Source organism: Anopheles arabiensis, chromosome 2 (genome assembly GCF_016920715.1).
Source record: "Anopheles arabiensis isolate DONGOLA chromosome 2, AaraD3, whole genome shotgun sequence".
In the NCBI taxonomy this organism is placed as follows: domain Eukaryota; kingdom Metazoa; phylum Arthropoda; class Insecta; order Diptera; family Culicidae; genus Anopheles; species Anopheles arabiensis.
Window position 1 is genome coordinate 103,325,411 of NC_053517.1, and position 17,341 is coordinate 103,342,751.

Consider the following 17,341-nt stretch of genomic DNA (forward strand, 5'->3'; position numbering starts at 1 on the left):
CAAATCCCCCTTCCGAGGAAGGTGCGTGAGTGCAATGTGTGTTCTGGGGTCTCACAATAAAAAAACTGAAACAAACTGTAAGAGTAACGCGTAGGTTTGCGACGGTGGCACGCGCTGCTTTGTGCTGTGACGAGTTGTGGCCATAAATAACTGTCAGACGGTTCGTTGCTGCACTGCCAAAGCAGTTCACCTCTTGCACCTCAGCACAACTGAACTGAGACAGAGGGTTATCGTGCCGGCTCAGGTGAGGACCCGTAATTGGACGGTGCAGTGTAATACCAGTTCCTATGCCCAAGCCGGAGACATCCAACCTGGGACTAACAGTTTTTCAATGTATGCTCAGCTGGTGTGGACAAATTTGAGGATTAATTCTCAATTAGCCATTCCGGGGGCCCAACAGCAAACACCTTACGGTCGCGAGATGGCCAATTATCCAATTTGGAGGCAGACTCCTCAGGTGAGTTATGTTGATTTCCGCGCAATCGGACAGCACGCTCCGGTGGAGAGCGTTTCCGAATTTAGAAAACCAGTAGCTGAAGTACCGCTGCAAACATCCTTACACAGGTTTGGTGAGGAGAGGCCTTTACCGACCGTGCAGTCAACAAACGACCTTCGCTGTGCAGCTCGCTGTGCAATGGGGCCGCCTCCATAGTTGGAGAGGTTGGGTCGATCTGCATCTTGTTTGGATGTTTGTACCGTTGAAGACCACCGAGAGATGACATCAGCTGAACACGATGCGCTGTCAAGCGATGAAGATTGATCGAGGAACGTAGCAGCTACTGTGAAGTGTGCTCAATACAGTGGAGAGTTTTATTTAATGCTTTGTTTAAACGGTACTTCTAGATAGTGGAGCTTTCATCGAGACATTCCAATCGATATAAGCTCCTTTTCTGCAACCCCAACAGAAGAAGTTAGCATACGTTGGTATTGAGTGTAAGTACACCTGCCGCCCGCACACTGATCACACTTTCATTCCACGTAGCATACACTTCAAAGCTGCCACAAAAAAGGGGAAAAGTGGTTCATCGATTCAACCCCACCCAACAAAAAAAAAGAGAAGCTTTTCGTAATGAAATTTAGAAATTCAATCCAATATTCACTCGCTTTTCGCGTGTGGGTAAAAAGCGTTCGCCCGGGCGTAGAACAGAGAGTTTCGCTCATCGCACGCCCATCAATTTATTTTGGGGCATAACTTCACCACAATCGAAAGGAAGCCAATGCGAGGAAGCGGCCATATTCTGATCAACTTTCTTCAATCACGCAAACGGCAAGCTGATTGGTGTCGGCAAGGCAAGTAACGTCACGCCAGGGGGGACTTTGCTGCGTCAAATCTGACGTGTGGGGACGCCTGCTGCTGCAGCGGAGAAGCAAGTGGAGTGGAGGCGTTCATTTCTTTAAAGAACTTTGCTCGCACACACAGCTGGCCAGCCTGATATGCCTTCCCACGATCCAATTTCTATCATCCGATACTCGGAAAATCATTTGCTGCTGCCCTGCCAGAGGGGTGGGGTAGCATATTCCCGCAGCCGGTCGGAAAAACAAACCTCGGAGGTTTCACATCCTTCTAGTACTTTAACATTGTACACGCTTGAGGAAAAAAAGGATGAACGGATGTTGGGAGCGAGAAATTTCTTCAAAGTGTTGTTTTTTTGTGCTCATTCATTCTCTCTCTCTCTGTTGCTGTTTGACTGTGTTCCCCAATTCTCCTTGCCACCAGCTTCCAACCTAGCCGCGTACAAATTGGCTTCTGCAAAGTTAAACACATATCAACGCGCGTGTGTGTGTGTTTATGACGTTTGTCAGCAAGAGGGAAAAAGGGGTTTGGTTCACATTCTCTATCTAATGTGCTTCTACAAAGTGTATTTGTTGTGAGATAACCCTGAAATGCTTTCACTTTTCCGTTTCCGTTTCACTCTCAATTTCACGCACACAGCCCACAGTGGAAGCAAACAGCGAAACAGCGGTAAAGCGACCAGAACGTTAATGCTGCTCTCGATGCTGCCACTCAGCAAAAGGCGTGGTGGCGGCGACGACGAGCTGCGGCAAGAAAAACACATCGTCAATCTAACTTTTCCCTGCAATTAAAGCTTTATCGGTTGTGGGATGGTTTGTGTGAGGCACGTGGTTCGGTCCAGGCTGGGGCTGGCTGGCTGACTGATTGCTTTCTACACCTCTGGCCGGTTTAGTGTGTCGCGCGGAATGGATTTGTTTTTGCACCACGTGTCGAGATTCGTCGGCGCGAGAAAGAGAGAGAGAGTGGAACGGAACCGAACGGAAGCTTAAGGAATCATTTCCATTATTGCCAATTGTTGGCTTGTCCCGCCGTTTTGAGGCTCCTTCAACGGGAGCTTTTGACGGTCCAACAGTTGACGCGTACGCGTGGCAGTACTTGATGGCAGTGATTGGTGTTTTATTCTGTTTTTGTCTTGCTGCAGTGGGTGGGAGGAGAATTGTTTGAAAAAGGACAAACTGGGAAGGAAAATAAGTTTCAAGTAGGGAAGCACTCCATTAGTGAGGGAAGAGCTTTCAAGAAGGCGGTTGAAGATTTAACTCTCGCAGCAAGCAAAACAATAAAACACAACACTGAACAATCTGTGATGAAGGAAGTGTTTTTTTATGCTTATTTGTGTTGTGTTGTTGAAAGCTTTGAAAATTGATTAATAAAAAGCACTCATCAATTGGACAATTAAGAGGTAGATTTTTCAATCAATTTAAAATAATTTTGTTGCTCCACCTTAACGATCGTGTAAACTTGTAACGTGTAGAATAAAAATAAACTCAAATGTAAATGCGGCTTACCACGTGATTATGGTTGGCCAAAGCTCGGCAAACAACCTTCCCTTTTCCTTCTGTTTTTCACCTATTGCCCTTTCCTTTCCCTGTGTAACACAATTCAACACGTTGTTACACAGGAGGGGTGGGCGAAAAAAGAATCCTCCCCACCCGGGCGCTCTTTATGGTAAATAGCAGACTTATTTTCGACTTACTTCCATCAGCAAAGTTTGTTCCTTCACACTCGCGCCACCGCTGTGAGGGCGCTTGAGGCTTCATTGGTTGACATTAAGCAAACAGAGCAAACTAAATTAGAACGCCGTCACAATGCGCTGGAACTTTTGCACCAACCGGCCGGAGCTTCCCGGAGCTCGTCACATTCTCGCTACGCCCGTCGTCGTCTATTTTGGCACCTCACATAATAGGGGCTAACTTCACGCGCGAGGGTTTCCCGTTCACCCGGCGGTCTTCTCAAGCCACCCAGCCAGCCACCGTTAAGAGACTTTCATTTTACGTAATGCACTTTTCCTCATCACATGCTAGTGGTAGCATTTCTCTTACAAAGTTTGTTTGCTTCTCGTTACAGATTCCGTTAGCTGTGTCCTGCAGCTCACAGGCAGGGGTAGTGGAGAACGGTGACGACGGCGACACTTTTCCCAGCGTGAACCATTTTCTCCGCTCCGGTGACTTGACGAAAGGTAAGCAAGTGTCATATACTTTTACTTTTCGGGCGTATTTGTACGTATGTGTGTATGTGTGTGAGTGGAATGAAGAAGGAATTCATGCGCTTTCCCTTTGGGATGTGATGGTGCTGGTATTGTTGGTGTGCCGTATTATAATAAAAAATGAAGCTACATGGAGCGATGGAGAACCTCGTGCAAGTTTCAATTAAAAGAATTTAGATGGTGAAAACAAGACAAATCATTTCCCAAAATTGAATCCATGCATAATGATTTGTTCTAGAAGACATTCTTTCTCCTCCGCTGAAGCGTCGCCCTTGGCTGAATGCTTCACGAATGAGCGGAGCCCCCTCCCGAGTGTGTGTGCATGTGGCGAATAATGGCAAATGGCATATCATTAATTCGAATCAAAAGCGGTAAATAAAAGCAACCGAAGCATAAATGATGGCATGCGAACGATCCACTCATGTGAGGCGCAACGACCCGCCAAGCGGGCAGAGCGAATGTCATAAAAATCATCACCTTCCTATACTTCCACTTACTCCACTGGCACACCTTGTGTTTCTCCCTGCAATCTCCGCTCAAACGTTGTGCAAAAACACGCCACAGCCACAAGAGAACGCATTCCTCCTGGATGAGTGATTACTGAAATCGTGCCAATGAAAGAAAAGCACCAGCTCCGCTTGACTTTCCTTTCTACGCTTGTTTTTGTGTGGAGGTGCGAAAAGCAAAACCCGCAGACACTGACAAAATATGACAAGCATCATGCCCATCATCATCACCATCGCGCGTCGTCCTGTTCCTTCGCGACACGTGGTGGATGATGAGCTTAAAAAAAAAAAAGGAACCAAGGACTTTCCACACCACCGTAGCGGAGCGACCCGCCCCGGGGATGACAGTTCCTTGAAGGTGTTGGCCCATTTGCTGTGACGTGTCGGAGACGGCACGCAATCTGCCTTTTGAATGCAGAACCCGGCTGTTGACAACGGAACCATTTGCACACCGACCGAGCCTGAAATTCCATGGAAACAGAGAATCACCCAGCCCGGGAAATTTGGGTAAGGGAAGATGGGGAAGATTATTCTAGCGTGTGCTTTAGTTACGAGGAAAAATCACGACAAATCTTAATGGTGCAAAAGGTGCCGTTTTTGCCTCATCATCCGTTTATGGTTGGAAAGGTGCGAAAGAGTATTTTTCAGCGCGTTTTTCTACACGCTTCAGTGTGTTACTGTGACAATTAAGCCGCTGAAAGTTGTGACATGCTAATGTACCTGATGTGAAGAGAATTCATTATTTTTCGAATCCTTTTTTGATTGTTCCAGGGGGAGATGGTGAATTGAGGGAATTTTACGATTTTTAGCAAAATGGGATTAAGCAAACGTTGTAATTTGAGCCATCAGAGTGGCGGATTGTGATCGTTAGTTTGTGTTTTGTGCTTCTAACTTTGGTGTGTTTAAGATTGATTTCATGACGAGCTTCCTCATCGAAATGCTATGAACTTAAACAATTTTCCATTTCATACTTGGACCTCTAGGAACAGCATCCTTTTTGGCCTCGGTTTTCACCCTAATCTACTAAAAAAGCGTTCCTTTTAATTGTGGTAGCATAATTGTAATTGAAATTTCAATTGATTATGCGCTTCAGAGGGGACCACAGCATTCATTGTAAGCGCTGCTTTTACACGTGCAATTATCCAACAAATATACAAAAGAAAATACCTCACCCAACCACGCGTGTCAAACACGCTCCGGAACTGCATACTTTCCGGCACGGAGAAAAAGCTTAGGGAGTGTCGCAGCTATTATGATTAATTTTCCCATCCACAACTGTCAGTCGATGCGGCAATGTGTCACGTAGTTTGTGTGCAAACGGCAAAAGACGCTCGTCGCGTGAAACATAAACCCCTCGGTTACAGGAAACTCCAGCCGTCTAGCTGGATAGAGCTTTTGGCCGAGCTTGCTGATCCAGCTAGGGGACGACTGCCGACTGGGGTGGGTGTGTTTTTCCTTCATCCTCGACGTTTGTCTCATTTGACTGCTGACTTAGAGTAATGGTGGCTGACGGGTGCCACGTCCTGGACCATCTTCTCCTCCGTTGCATAAATGAACATATCGCGGTCATTAATCTCGTGTGTTCCCTCGCACGCTGCGGGTCGTACGCTTTCTTCCTTGTTTGGGTGAGTGAAATACACCTTCTTTTACAACCCCCTCCTTGGAGACTCATTTCAGCGCTGCTCCCGCCATTGCGCCCTTAACCTTAATGGTGAAGGTGTGTGCACGGTGGTTGTGAAGCTTGCGTGCGTGACAGCAACCGAGAAAACCTCACCTAGGAGAAATGGCTCTCTGCGTTCCTGGAAACGCTTTCACACAAGCACCGGGGCCATTCTACAGAAACATTACCTGAAACCGACCTGCAGCCCCCGAGGTGACTACACGCTGGAGTAAGTCGTCTTCTTGGACGATCCTTCAAACCGGTACGTCCGTGAAATGTTTATTTCCCTGCACACCGGCACCACACACCGGTGGTCCGCCTAAAAATAAGAAGACGGATCGATTAAGGAAATTATGTCCCGCGGTGCCTATTCACCTTCTTCGTACACCTTCTTTACGGGGTTTTTTGGGCGTTGGGCTTCTTGCACACGACACGGGCTTCTACACCACACAACTAATGTACCACATTCAACAGGATATTACACTCGCTCACGGAAAGATAAGACGCTGTGTGTGTGTGAGTGAAGGTGTTTGAAGGAATTTACCAACCTATCTTTGCCGAGGACACCTCCTTCTACACACCGGTGCCTGGTTTTTATTCCGAGAAAAACTTCAATCAACATTAATTGAGTTTAGTTTCGGTAACGGCGCCCTCTGGCGGGAAAACAAACCAAGCGCCAAAGCACACTAAGGCTCTGTGTCTGTGTTTTTCCGTCGAAAATTTGATCAAAATAACTCGATTTGGAGCGAGATTTCGGGTGTTGAAACTGGCTGTGAGACCGTCTCCGTGTCCGGCCGTTCCGAAAAAAGGCCTCAAGATAGATAGGGCATGGCGTTAACGGATTTGTATTCGAGCGTTTTGTATTTTGAATGTTTCGTTTGTGCTTTGTGTGTCTGTGTGTTGATGGGAATGTAGACGGTTATCGCTTCGTAGCCCAGCTTACTTCCGCTGAACAAATCGTACAAACAGGGGTTCAATTAAGGCAATGTATCTGTCTAGCATCCGATAGCCAAAAAACAGAAGGAATGAGATAGTTTATCTAGAGCCATTTTGTTCACATCTTCTTCTTCTCTGCTCTTTCCCTGTGTTACAGCCCGCACTGGAATTTCACGTAAGAATGTCCTTTTGTTAGCACCGAAAAGTAACGGCCACGTGCGGATTAGTTGCCATTTTCTTGTTCCGTGCTTTATCACACGAGCAAACTCAATTTCCGGCCCGGTGTAGTATCATGATTTCGTACCGTACCGCTTGGTCACGTTGATTGCTTTAGTTTAGGTTTTTACACTCGTATCCATTAAAAAAAGGGTACACGGGTACACGGGATCCTTTCCGAGTGCTCTGTAACCCATACAAGCGATGCGATTAGTACTATCTGAGAAATAGAGGCTTTCACCTGAGGCCGTGGAACCTTTTTGTGCTGAAATGAAACCATCCTTTTGGATACAGTTTTGATGTGTGGATCTTTTTCCCGTACAGTCGTACATCATAATGAAGTTGTAGGAAAATTTAAACTCGAAATAGAAAACAAAACCAAAAACTAAACCTAACTTTTTCACTTTTTGGTTATTTTGGACCCAAAGTGGAGCGTTTTTGATTGTATCCTCCAACCAAAGGGACTAAAGTTAAGTTTTAGTAACAACTTTTGGTACGGTTGTGTTGTCCCATGACTTTTAAACCTGTTTATGATTTGTGGAGCTTCAAAAAACGGCACGAAAATCTAAGGACAATTTCTACTCCCTCTGGAGCTGGCCAAGTAAATGCTTGGCTTGTGACTCCGGTTCTATCCCGAAACCACCCCGCCAGGTACAATGGTAATAAACTACGGTATGATTTGAAAGGCTCCCAAGGCAGCCTCAAGTGAGGACGGGATTTGCACATCATCATCAGCAGCAGGTCGTCATCGGGAGCGCAAAATGGCGCTATATGAACTGGGCTGGTCCTTCCCGAAAAAGAAAACCGACCCCTTGCCTTTGAAGTAGGAAAGCTCGGTGGTGGTGGATGGCGGAGAAAAGGTTAACACAGTGTCCTGGCAGTTACCGGTTACCACATTAAGGATTTATGAGCTCACCCACTCACCGGTTGTTTTCCTCGTTATTATTTTATTTCGTCTCCATCCTGTCGTGGCTATTTTCTATTTCACATCCCCGAGCTAGAAGGAACGGTAGCAGCAGCAGCAGCAGAAAAAAGGAGCAACAACTTGAAAGGAAACTTCTTTCCGCACTCTTTTCCGGTTCCTGTAAGCTATGTGGTGGTGGTTGTGTATGTATGTCGACAGGAAGATGGTAAAGCGGTAGCGGAAATCCTCCCATTTTTTTTTTGCTCCTGCAACCATTACCGACGTACAGCAGCAACAAGCGCACAGAGCACTTTATGAGAGCGTCACCGAGTGAGACAGAGAGCGAAAGCTAAACACATCGGCAAACAAAACTTACACCCAAAACCCCCCACGCACCGGGTTTTTCGCCCCAACAACTGGTGGAATTTTGAAGGAAATGGGGAAAAGTGTTAACCCAATCGCAGGAATTGGCCAAAGAAAAAAGGGAGAGTTTGTGACAAACCGACGCAGAAAAGCCACATCCTTGTTTCCGCTTAGTTATCCGTTTATGTATTCCCACCGGTAGAAGGAGCGGAGAGAAAGAGAGAGCGACCAACACTGGCAAAAGGCAACAACTCGTTAGCTTTTACCCCTGTCTCCCTGGTTATGCCTTCCAGGGAGCTGTGCAACTGTGCCTCACCGCTCTAGTCGGCGGGAAAGGATGAGGCATCATTCAATTGCGCCTCAACGGTGCCTGCTTCCGGCGGAACCTCGGCTCGGGCAAAGTGTAAAAGTGTCGTAAATTAAATTGAATAATCGCGCAAAACCGAACCGAGGCGAGGGCGACGACCGGGAGTTCCAATTTTCCATTTGCAATTCCAAACCTTCGATGGATTATTGGTTTTGCAAAATGTCACTCCCTCTGTGGTAGTGTCTGTGTGTGTGTGTCTACCATGGGAATTCACTTTACGCTTTACCTCAACCTCAATTACGAGTTTATCCGCAAATAGGCTTTGAAAGGGGTTTTTTTGGTGTAGGGCAAGATCAACTGCTCCTCCGTTCTGCCTGTCCTGCCTCACCACTATATATAAATTCCAATTTAACTTTTTCTACCAATTTGATAACATGGTCCGGTCACAGGAAACCTTTCCCTTTGCCACTGGCATGGACACTTCGGTGGGTGTGTAATAGAGTTGAGATGCAAACGTCGGATAATAAATTGTGGCACATCCGGCCACTACTCCCGCCGAACCGGGAAAGTTATACAGTGTGTCCAAGGACGAAAGATATTTCGCGTGTAGATTTGAAAAGTTTTTCCCCATTTCGCCTCCCCTGCCTTTTGCTTGCTGTGTAGTGCTGTGTGACAGAATGGACGAAAAAAGGGCTCACCGAGGGCAGAAGGTTAGAGGTGGTCAAAGGGGTTCCGGAAAAACAGGACACGCTTTGCATGGTTTGTTATAATTAAAATTCTCCCTCTCTGCTGCTCAACCATACCGGCTGCTTGTGTGTGTGTGTGTTTGTTACGTTAGGGTGTGACTTTAATAGAACTGTCATGTGGCAGAGCAACAGCAACAGAGAAGTGATCCAATCTGCGGGTGAAAAGTGTAACGAAAGAAGACGCTGCAAAAGAAGAGCTTGTGTTGGCTCCCACCGCAATCAAGATGCTTGCCAAAAAACGCCCCGGGAATGGCTTTCTACACTAGCCGTGAAAAAAAAAACTGTGACTCATCAGTACGCCCGTCCCGGTTCCTCGGTATGTCGGGACGCCCAAATGACTAACAAGCTTTCCCGTTGTGTGTTGGCTTCACAAATGGGTGCAATAAAAATATCAAGGGCAATAAAATTGCTCTACCACTGCTCTATTAGGGGTGGAATTTCATCGGTTGGGGAACCTACGAGCTGACAAAAATCCTGTCATCCTGTGTGGTGTCCTGTCCCAGGTGTTACAGGCTGCTGCGCAAGGCGGCTGCACACATGTACATATAAAAAAACACCACCCGAGTGCGTCAGGTAGGTTACATCGTAAAGGCAAATAAAACGGTTGTGCAGTTTTGTGCTCAGTCTCCTGTGGAACGTGGTGGCGGTGGTGGTGAACGGCACACTCGGCTAGTTGATAGTGCTGGCGCATTATCATTACCACAGACAGCGGTGTGCACGTGTTTATGCACTGGCACAGAGGGAATGGTTCGGCTGCTGTGGGTTGTACCGGCACGAAGCCCGGTCTATCTAATTAATTCATCTGCCGGGGGTGCTTGTGTGTGTATGAGTCAGTGTTGACTGCTCTGCAGAGACTCGTACCCATTTGTGAACTACACACAGCTATACGAACACACTAAAGCGTTCTCGCAGGATGCGTCCCGTGGCTGGCAGCTGCATGGTGGTAGTAATATATTCTGCTTTAAACCATACTTTTCATCATAAATTTGATTTATTATTAAATTGCTTTGCGTATCACACGCAGCAGAGCAGGGATGCTGGTGGAAGCGTGAATGGAACGCGTTAGGATAACAGTATTTCTGTACTGAGTTGGTGGTTATTTGGTGGTTTATTAAGCTTTACAGCTGACACGCAGCATTTAAATTCTGATTGTCATTTATTGTGTGTTTAATATGGTTCTCTCATGTAATAAATACTATTATATCGAGATGTTTTGCGGAAGATCGTGCGAATATGTACGCTTATGGTGTCATAAAAATACGTCAGAGGTCGCTAGATGCAAAGACGGTTAGTAACTGTGTTCTTTATACAAGTAGCATGTATATAATTGTTTTAAATCAACTCAAATATCTTTGCATTTTATAATAATGAAGGCATCAAGAAGTAGTTCCATTAAAATACTACAAATGGTGCTCTAAAAGAAAACACTAAAACATGCACTATCAGACGCATTGCAAGTATTCCATTTCAAAGTATAAACAACCATTCTTATTAAACGAAGAGCTCTTCTCATACCACTGCCAGAGTGGCAGACGATTTATCATAATATCTAATCAATTCACTCGAGAGAGCATCCACCTTCTCAACGGGGCTGGAAAATCAACACCTCCTTCAGAACTTCAATCACTCCGTTACACTCTCCCTCACTCAGCGCATATGTCAACGACCTTCGTAATGCGCTTAACCAACCGCAGACAGTAAGACGCAGTCGTGTCCAGCAACCGATCGCACCGCTCCGCCGGCAGGTTGATCTTCATTCCGATCGCACCCAAAGACTAATGACAGCAATCACTCATCGCCCAACGAGCGAATGTCTGTGATTTGCATATTAAAGGTACGCTTCTGCCCCGTACCCAGCCCAACGATCATCATCATCATTTGCACCGGCCACGCCATTGCACCCCGATGCTCTGATGCACCACGGACTAATGCAGCAAAATCAGCGCGTCTAGCGATGTCTCTTCACAGGGGGCTATCGATTACAAGTAAGTCCAATGACCGCGCGCGGGTTTGAAAGCGACCAGACTGTTCTATGTTCCACGATTATTCAAAAGGCTGTCATTTTGTGGGGCTTTATCATGGGCGCATGAAGATAATAGCGGGATCACTCGGGGGGGGGGAAGGATCGTCTCCGTAGTTTGTTGTGGTGGCCGTTTGCAGACATTGGAACAGCCCGTCCACCAACGACTATTAGTTGGCGTGATCTTCACTACACGTCGACTTGTTCGTTTCTTTCTGTGCGCTTGCTCCGTCTGCATACTCTAGGGTTTCTAGGGGGCATTGCACCATCAACCAGCTCAACCACAGAAGGGATAATATTAATATATTACAATAATCAACCTACATGATTCTGAGGGACGCAAACAGACAGAGAAAGAGAGAAGCAAACGGCCAGCTGGCCGCAGACGAGCCTGTGTGGTCGTTAATTACGGATGCGGTACGGTTGCGTCACATCCCGCGATGGCCCAGCAAAAGCAAACGAGAGCAAATTACGTTATCATTCCCCGCCCTGTTGTGCTATTTTTATCAACATCTACCACAAACACGACTTCTTCTCGCACAATAATCGCACCGCCTTTCCGGCACAATGCGTCGGGAAGGTTTAGACCTACAAATAGACGCCCTTTCATGTCGCTCGTACCGCCGCATCGGGGTATGGAAATAGAAGAAAGAGTATTATCTTCCTGCTGGGAGCTCGCGTTGACGACTCGGTACATGAGAAGGGCCACTTCACTCTTTATTGGAGCTGGAAACGCCTTCCCACTGGATCCTTTTCTTCCATTCCGCAGGTATTTGAGAAGGTACACGAAGCCAACCCATTTTTGGAGGTTTCCATTTCGGGCGCGCGCTGCAAGACACTTCACCATGTAGTGTCGGTGTCGCGTCAATAGCATTTGCATAACATTGGACGCCCTTCGACACCTTCAATGGGTGCTTTTATTTTCTTTCTTCCATTGGTTTTTTGTTGGTGTACTGTACTGGTGCTCTCTTAAAAGAATATCCTATAAAATGATTCGAGAGGGCGTACTGTTGGCTGTGGGAAGCTGGCAATGGAGACGCAGCTGATGGGAGAAGAAAAGAGCTAAGCTCCGGCACGACGACGACACGTTCAACCGGTTCCCTCCCATCGCTCGGTGGTAAAGACACATCGCAGCGTTTACGCAAACGATCCAATTTTCCCATCGATCTGCTCCGAGGCGGATCGTGCAGAGATGGGGCATAACGAAGGACGGGGTAGCAAGCACCAAGCACTCAACGCAACCATTTGAACGACTGCATCATCTCACACGCTCGGCTCTATGGGTGCTCTATGGTGGCCACGGCGGGAGGCTGGGTGTTGATTAGATTTTTCCCATTCCGGAGCAATGCCGGGCCGGCCTTTCAGGCGCTCACGGTCACACATCTTCCGATCACGATTTTGAACTGCCCCGTTTATGGTGTGGCAGCAACACCAGGGGGTTGGCGCTTCGGTACTTGTCCGCTTCCTGCGCGTTTCGTCCGATCGGTCACGTTCTTCCGATCGCGAGTTCGAAGATCCTCCCGGGGTGGTGGATGACCGCATTGGTGATGATGATGGTCAAGATGCGGTTGGTGTTGATGATAGTTGTTAGAGGGTTTAGAGGAGAAGGTCAACCCAAAAAAGAGTCTAAAGGAGACTTGGACCTTCAACCATCCAGGGAAGACTGTGGCTCTTGAATATGGAAAACTGTGAAGACAGCACACAAAATGCTGCGTTTTTTGAGCGGCTTTCAACAAGCCTGCAGGCGGGGCGTTCCCAAACGTGCAATTCGCGTGCTACAGTTCAATTAGACGGCTCGGAGCCTCCGGAAGGGTACGGCCGGTTTGAAGTGTAATGGGTTTGCAGCTGTCTAGAGGAAGTTTGACCATTGTTGGAACACACGGACGTGGCACTACTAGATTGATCCAATCCCGTGGATTGCCGCAAGAGGATTACAGTTTAGCAAAGGGAGCAAACGAATGGGAAAAGGCAAGAAGAAACGTTCGTTCAAGTTAAGCGAATCCCTACACTTTCCTTTCCAAGGCTACGGGCACTATGGGCAATGAAAGTGGGTTATGCCAACAGGGGAGATGTTGTATACAAGTTATATTTCCCATACAGTTTGAACGCTAGGGAGATTCTGAGGTTCAAGGTAGTTTGCTCCATAACTAAAGGCTAAAAAGATGCTCTGGATTTGATAATGCAAAGCAAATTCAATCACACACAAACTGCTCTCAACCTTCGTTGTTCCTCCGCAAACGATTCAAAGCTAGTGGTTCTGAAATCTTGCAAAAATCACCCCAAACGTTGTCTATTTTGTTTTGAAACACCCAAACAACAGTTCAATTCCCAACTCACATATCGTTCCCTTACATATTCATGCATTCATGAAAGCAAAACTTTGCCCTGATTTATTTAGCACAATTGCAAAACAGGGATTTCACACAATCCCATTTTTCCCATGGTGCGATTTTCCACCTTTCCGCAGCAAACCAAAGCTCATCAACAGCAGAATGCTAATCCTGGTCCATCCTAGCGATGCAAACTGGGCAAGGCACTACCATCGCCACCACCATCTCCCAAGCTATACAACACTCGCGAGGATTTTTCACTATTTTTTCCTGCAACTCATGTGCTGCAGCTGCTAGGGTTGAAGATCCTTCACCTGCTGCAACGGGTTACAATTCCAAGGCTACTCCCGCACGTCCCACAACGGTTCGGATGTGCACGGATGTGCTTGTTCCATCTGGCCGCTTGTTTTGTTGCGGGAATGGGTTTTTCGCGGAAAAACTTTTCCCCCATTTTCACATCATAACTAACCTTCGGCGGCGTGGTCTGTGGAAGGTTCGCTCTCCGTGGAGCAAGCATGAGCAGGAGAGTTTTAATCAATTTAAGTTGGCCTCCAACCTGCTCCATCCCACTGTGGTGGACTGTGGAGGCCCTGTGTCGATGCCGGCTGAAACTCTTTCGCTCTCTGACCACAAGACGTGGGGCTCGCCCTTTGCTGTTCCCACCGGCGAAAGAACGGGTGGGTAAAAGTTGTTGTTTTCAATGCAGCGATTACTTTTCCCTGTGGTGTGAAGGTTTTGTTTTTTGCTTTGCTCCCTTTTTTGTGTTGTACTTCCTTTTGCACCCTTTTAGCAATCGGCATTCCGTTCGAATGGGATTCAAATGCATTCACAGGCGTATGGGACGCGGGTGAGCGTTCAAGGAGCGTAGGTGTGTGTATGTGTGTGTGTGCGGATTGATGGAAAACTGCAACCACATGCTGTCGAACTTGCCACAGGTGCTGCCACTTTAGCGAGGTGGAAACCAACCCCCAGCGAGTAGAGTGAAAATGTGAAAAATGCACAAGAGAAAACACAACCACAGCAATGGGAAAACTTTACAAAATCATTCTTCGCCAAAAAGGGAAATGGGAAGGAGACGAAACGGAGCCGCAGGTACACCGTGGTGTCCAAAACCTTCCACGCAGTTTTTTTTCCGCGAATCGGTTTGCTGTACGCGAGCTTGCAGGGTGGCAAAAGGAAGCAAGGCGAACGGAACGGAAACAGCAACGAAACAACAGCCACAAATCTGCAAGGGTGAGAAAGGTTAATGGGAAAAGTTCTCGTGTGTAGCAATCGTGCTGTGTTGTCTGTCGGTTTGATAGCCCAATAGGCATTGCTTCTTTTTGTTTTGTTTTGCTTTGCTACGCCCTACGCCAGTGGTGTTTTGCAGTTTTTGGGGGGTAAAGTCATGAAGCCACAATTGACGGAGCAGCCAACACTTGAATAAACCATTGATCACATAGTGCGATAAACAATGTGCAAACTGGTCCTGTGTGTGTGTGTGTGAGTGTGTGTGTGTGTGTGTGTGTAGGGAAAAGCACGGGAAAAGCTTAGTGTAAAGCTATCAGTGTACAAAACGATACAAATGCCACCCAGCAGAACACCAATCTGAGGGTGGGGGGGAAACAAACTCAGAGCTGTACGGAACTGTTATGATGTAATCGTAAGCGCGGAAAACTTTGCGCGATTGCATAAAATCGGCAAACAAATGGGATGGTAAATGGCGTTGATGATACTGCCATTGCACTTAAGAAATAACATCATTAAATTAAATTGCGATTGCAAACGATAGGTAGAATGTGGTACCTTTGCTTTGGATAATGGGTTTTGCACGATTTTGTTGTTTGTGAGGAGGAAAGGATTTTTCGATGGAGCTTTAAAAAAAAGGATGCGATTTGAATATTTAAATGCACTCAAATAAGAGAAAATCTACTTGTTTTCACAATTTTGAAGGAACAGTTAACTCATAACTAAACAAAATTCAACAATATTTTAAGTAAATATCAAAACTGTTTTAAAAATAAATCAATTTGATACTAATTCCATCGAAATATGGTAAATATGGTCTAAGTTACTTACTAACTAACGCTATAAGTGACACATTGTACATGCGAAACAGCGCCATCTATTGCATTTTTCCTTTCACTAATCAAAACTTGTCCTAATCTACTTACTCACACCCAATTTTGAACTCATTTTTTATCGCCTTATTGTCGGCACCAAAAAATGCATATTGTTCGTTTTAGTCAAAAATAAAAATCATTGTTCTATTTCCCCGGCCTGCACGAACCATTCGCGAACCAATGTTTGATCAAACCCTTAGCCAAAGCTTTTGCCTTCTCTTTATCATCACCCCCCCCCTCCATTCTTTCTTTCTCCCTTCTTTGTCCATTTTAATTCCATTTCAAACAATCCAGCCTCGGCCTGCCCTGAAGCTTAAAAGGCTAACGGGTTACCATTTTCCGCAACAAAAGCTTTTGCGATTTCAGCATGCAAACGGTCGTTTTTTTTTTGAGTTCTTATCCCACTTTTGGCGTTTCGTTTCAAAAATGTCCCTCCCGTTCACATGTGTGGTTCTCTCAATGAAAATTTAACGTTCGTTCTACAATGGTTACGCTTTTAAGCAAAGAAGCAAAGGACCGAAAAAACTGAAACTCCCCTTATCATTCCTACAGACGTAAAAGAAAAGCGAACAAATTCTCACACACACTCACTGTGTATGAAGTGTATGAAGTCAACGGGGCAGCAGAGTTTTCGCCGCGTGGGTTAAGCTTTCTGCTTCCTCGACACTATCGCTTCTTTCACCAACAAAAGGGCACACACGAAATCCACCGCAAGGTTCGTTACGGAACAATGGCGTTCATTATGCTAAAAGTATTGTGCGGTGCTGCTGCTGCTGCTGCTACTGCACCCCCCGGCCCGACACTCCGTGTGGGCATGCAAGAGCGCAATGCACTTGAACTCCAGCGATCGAAAAGGACGCTCCGGGCTCCCTTTACCATCAACAGCGGGGTCCATTTCGGATGAAGGGTAGGATGAACGTGTGAGAGGGACTTGAGCAGGCTTTCTACGTGTTTTGGGGGAGTGGAGCGCTGAGATGCACCTGAGATGAGGTGCGAATGGAATGCAGAGACAAGCTCACCTCTGTCGACAAACGAACTAATCAGCATACGAATGTTTCTATCGTAGCACTCGGAACTCTTGGTTGTAGAACTGGACCGAGGACACACACGCCTGGTATCCGATTGCGACGGGATGGTGTGTGCATCCGTTTGTTGCAACCACTTATGACGGAGACCAGACAGAGCCACTTGCATGGCGTTTTAACAACTCGCCGTGGTGTTCAGCATTGCGCTACATTTCCCCGCCAAAAAAGTGTCATAAAAATCCATTTTTTGTTGCCACGAAAAGATAGTACACGTGCCCGTCCATTCTGTGCCGAGCCGGTGTAAGCCGGGCACAACCTGAGATTAGTTTTGTTTGATCACCAAAGTTACCATTGTCGCATGTCGTGTGGTGGGTACGTGCGAGACTCACTCAAAAAGCGCTCACACAACACGCTGACAGTTTTGTGAATTCAATTCCTCCATGCTCGACCCAGCATGCGCACATGCGTAAACTTTGTCAGCCACATGCGACACGATGAGAGAACGTTGACGCTGCCAGTAGTTGATGGGGACAATTGTGTACGGTCGGTAAGATCGTACACACGCCGGGCCATGCAAACAAAAGAGCATCATAGCCCGCCTGTCCTAATCCGTGTGCATGTGCAAAAACAATAGCCGTGAACATGGTTTCGTCCGCCCGCTGTTTTGTCGCATAAACCTTGCATGCATGCACGTTTCCGTGCACCGCCTGGCGACTATTACACTTACTC

The 17,341-nt window shown here is 46.7% G+C and overlaps 1 protein-coding gene across 1 annotated transcript in view; it reads left to right on the forward strand.

The window, feature by feature from the left end:
- The window catches only part of LOC120894982, a 134,861-nt gene that overhangs the window by 82,793 nt on the left and 34,727 nt on the right, over positions 1 to 17,341 (forward strand). The window contains exon 6 of the mRNA XM_040297916.1: positions 3,359 to 3,470. Within this exon, the coding sequence (XP_040153850.1) occupies positions 3,359 to 3,470 (112 nt within the window). The remainder of the gene's footprint in view (positions 1 to 3,358; positions 3,471 to 17,341) is intronic.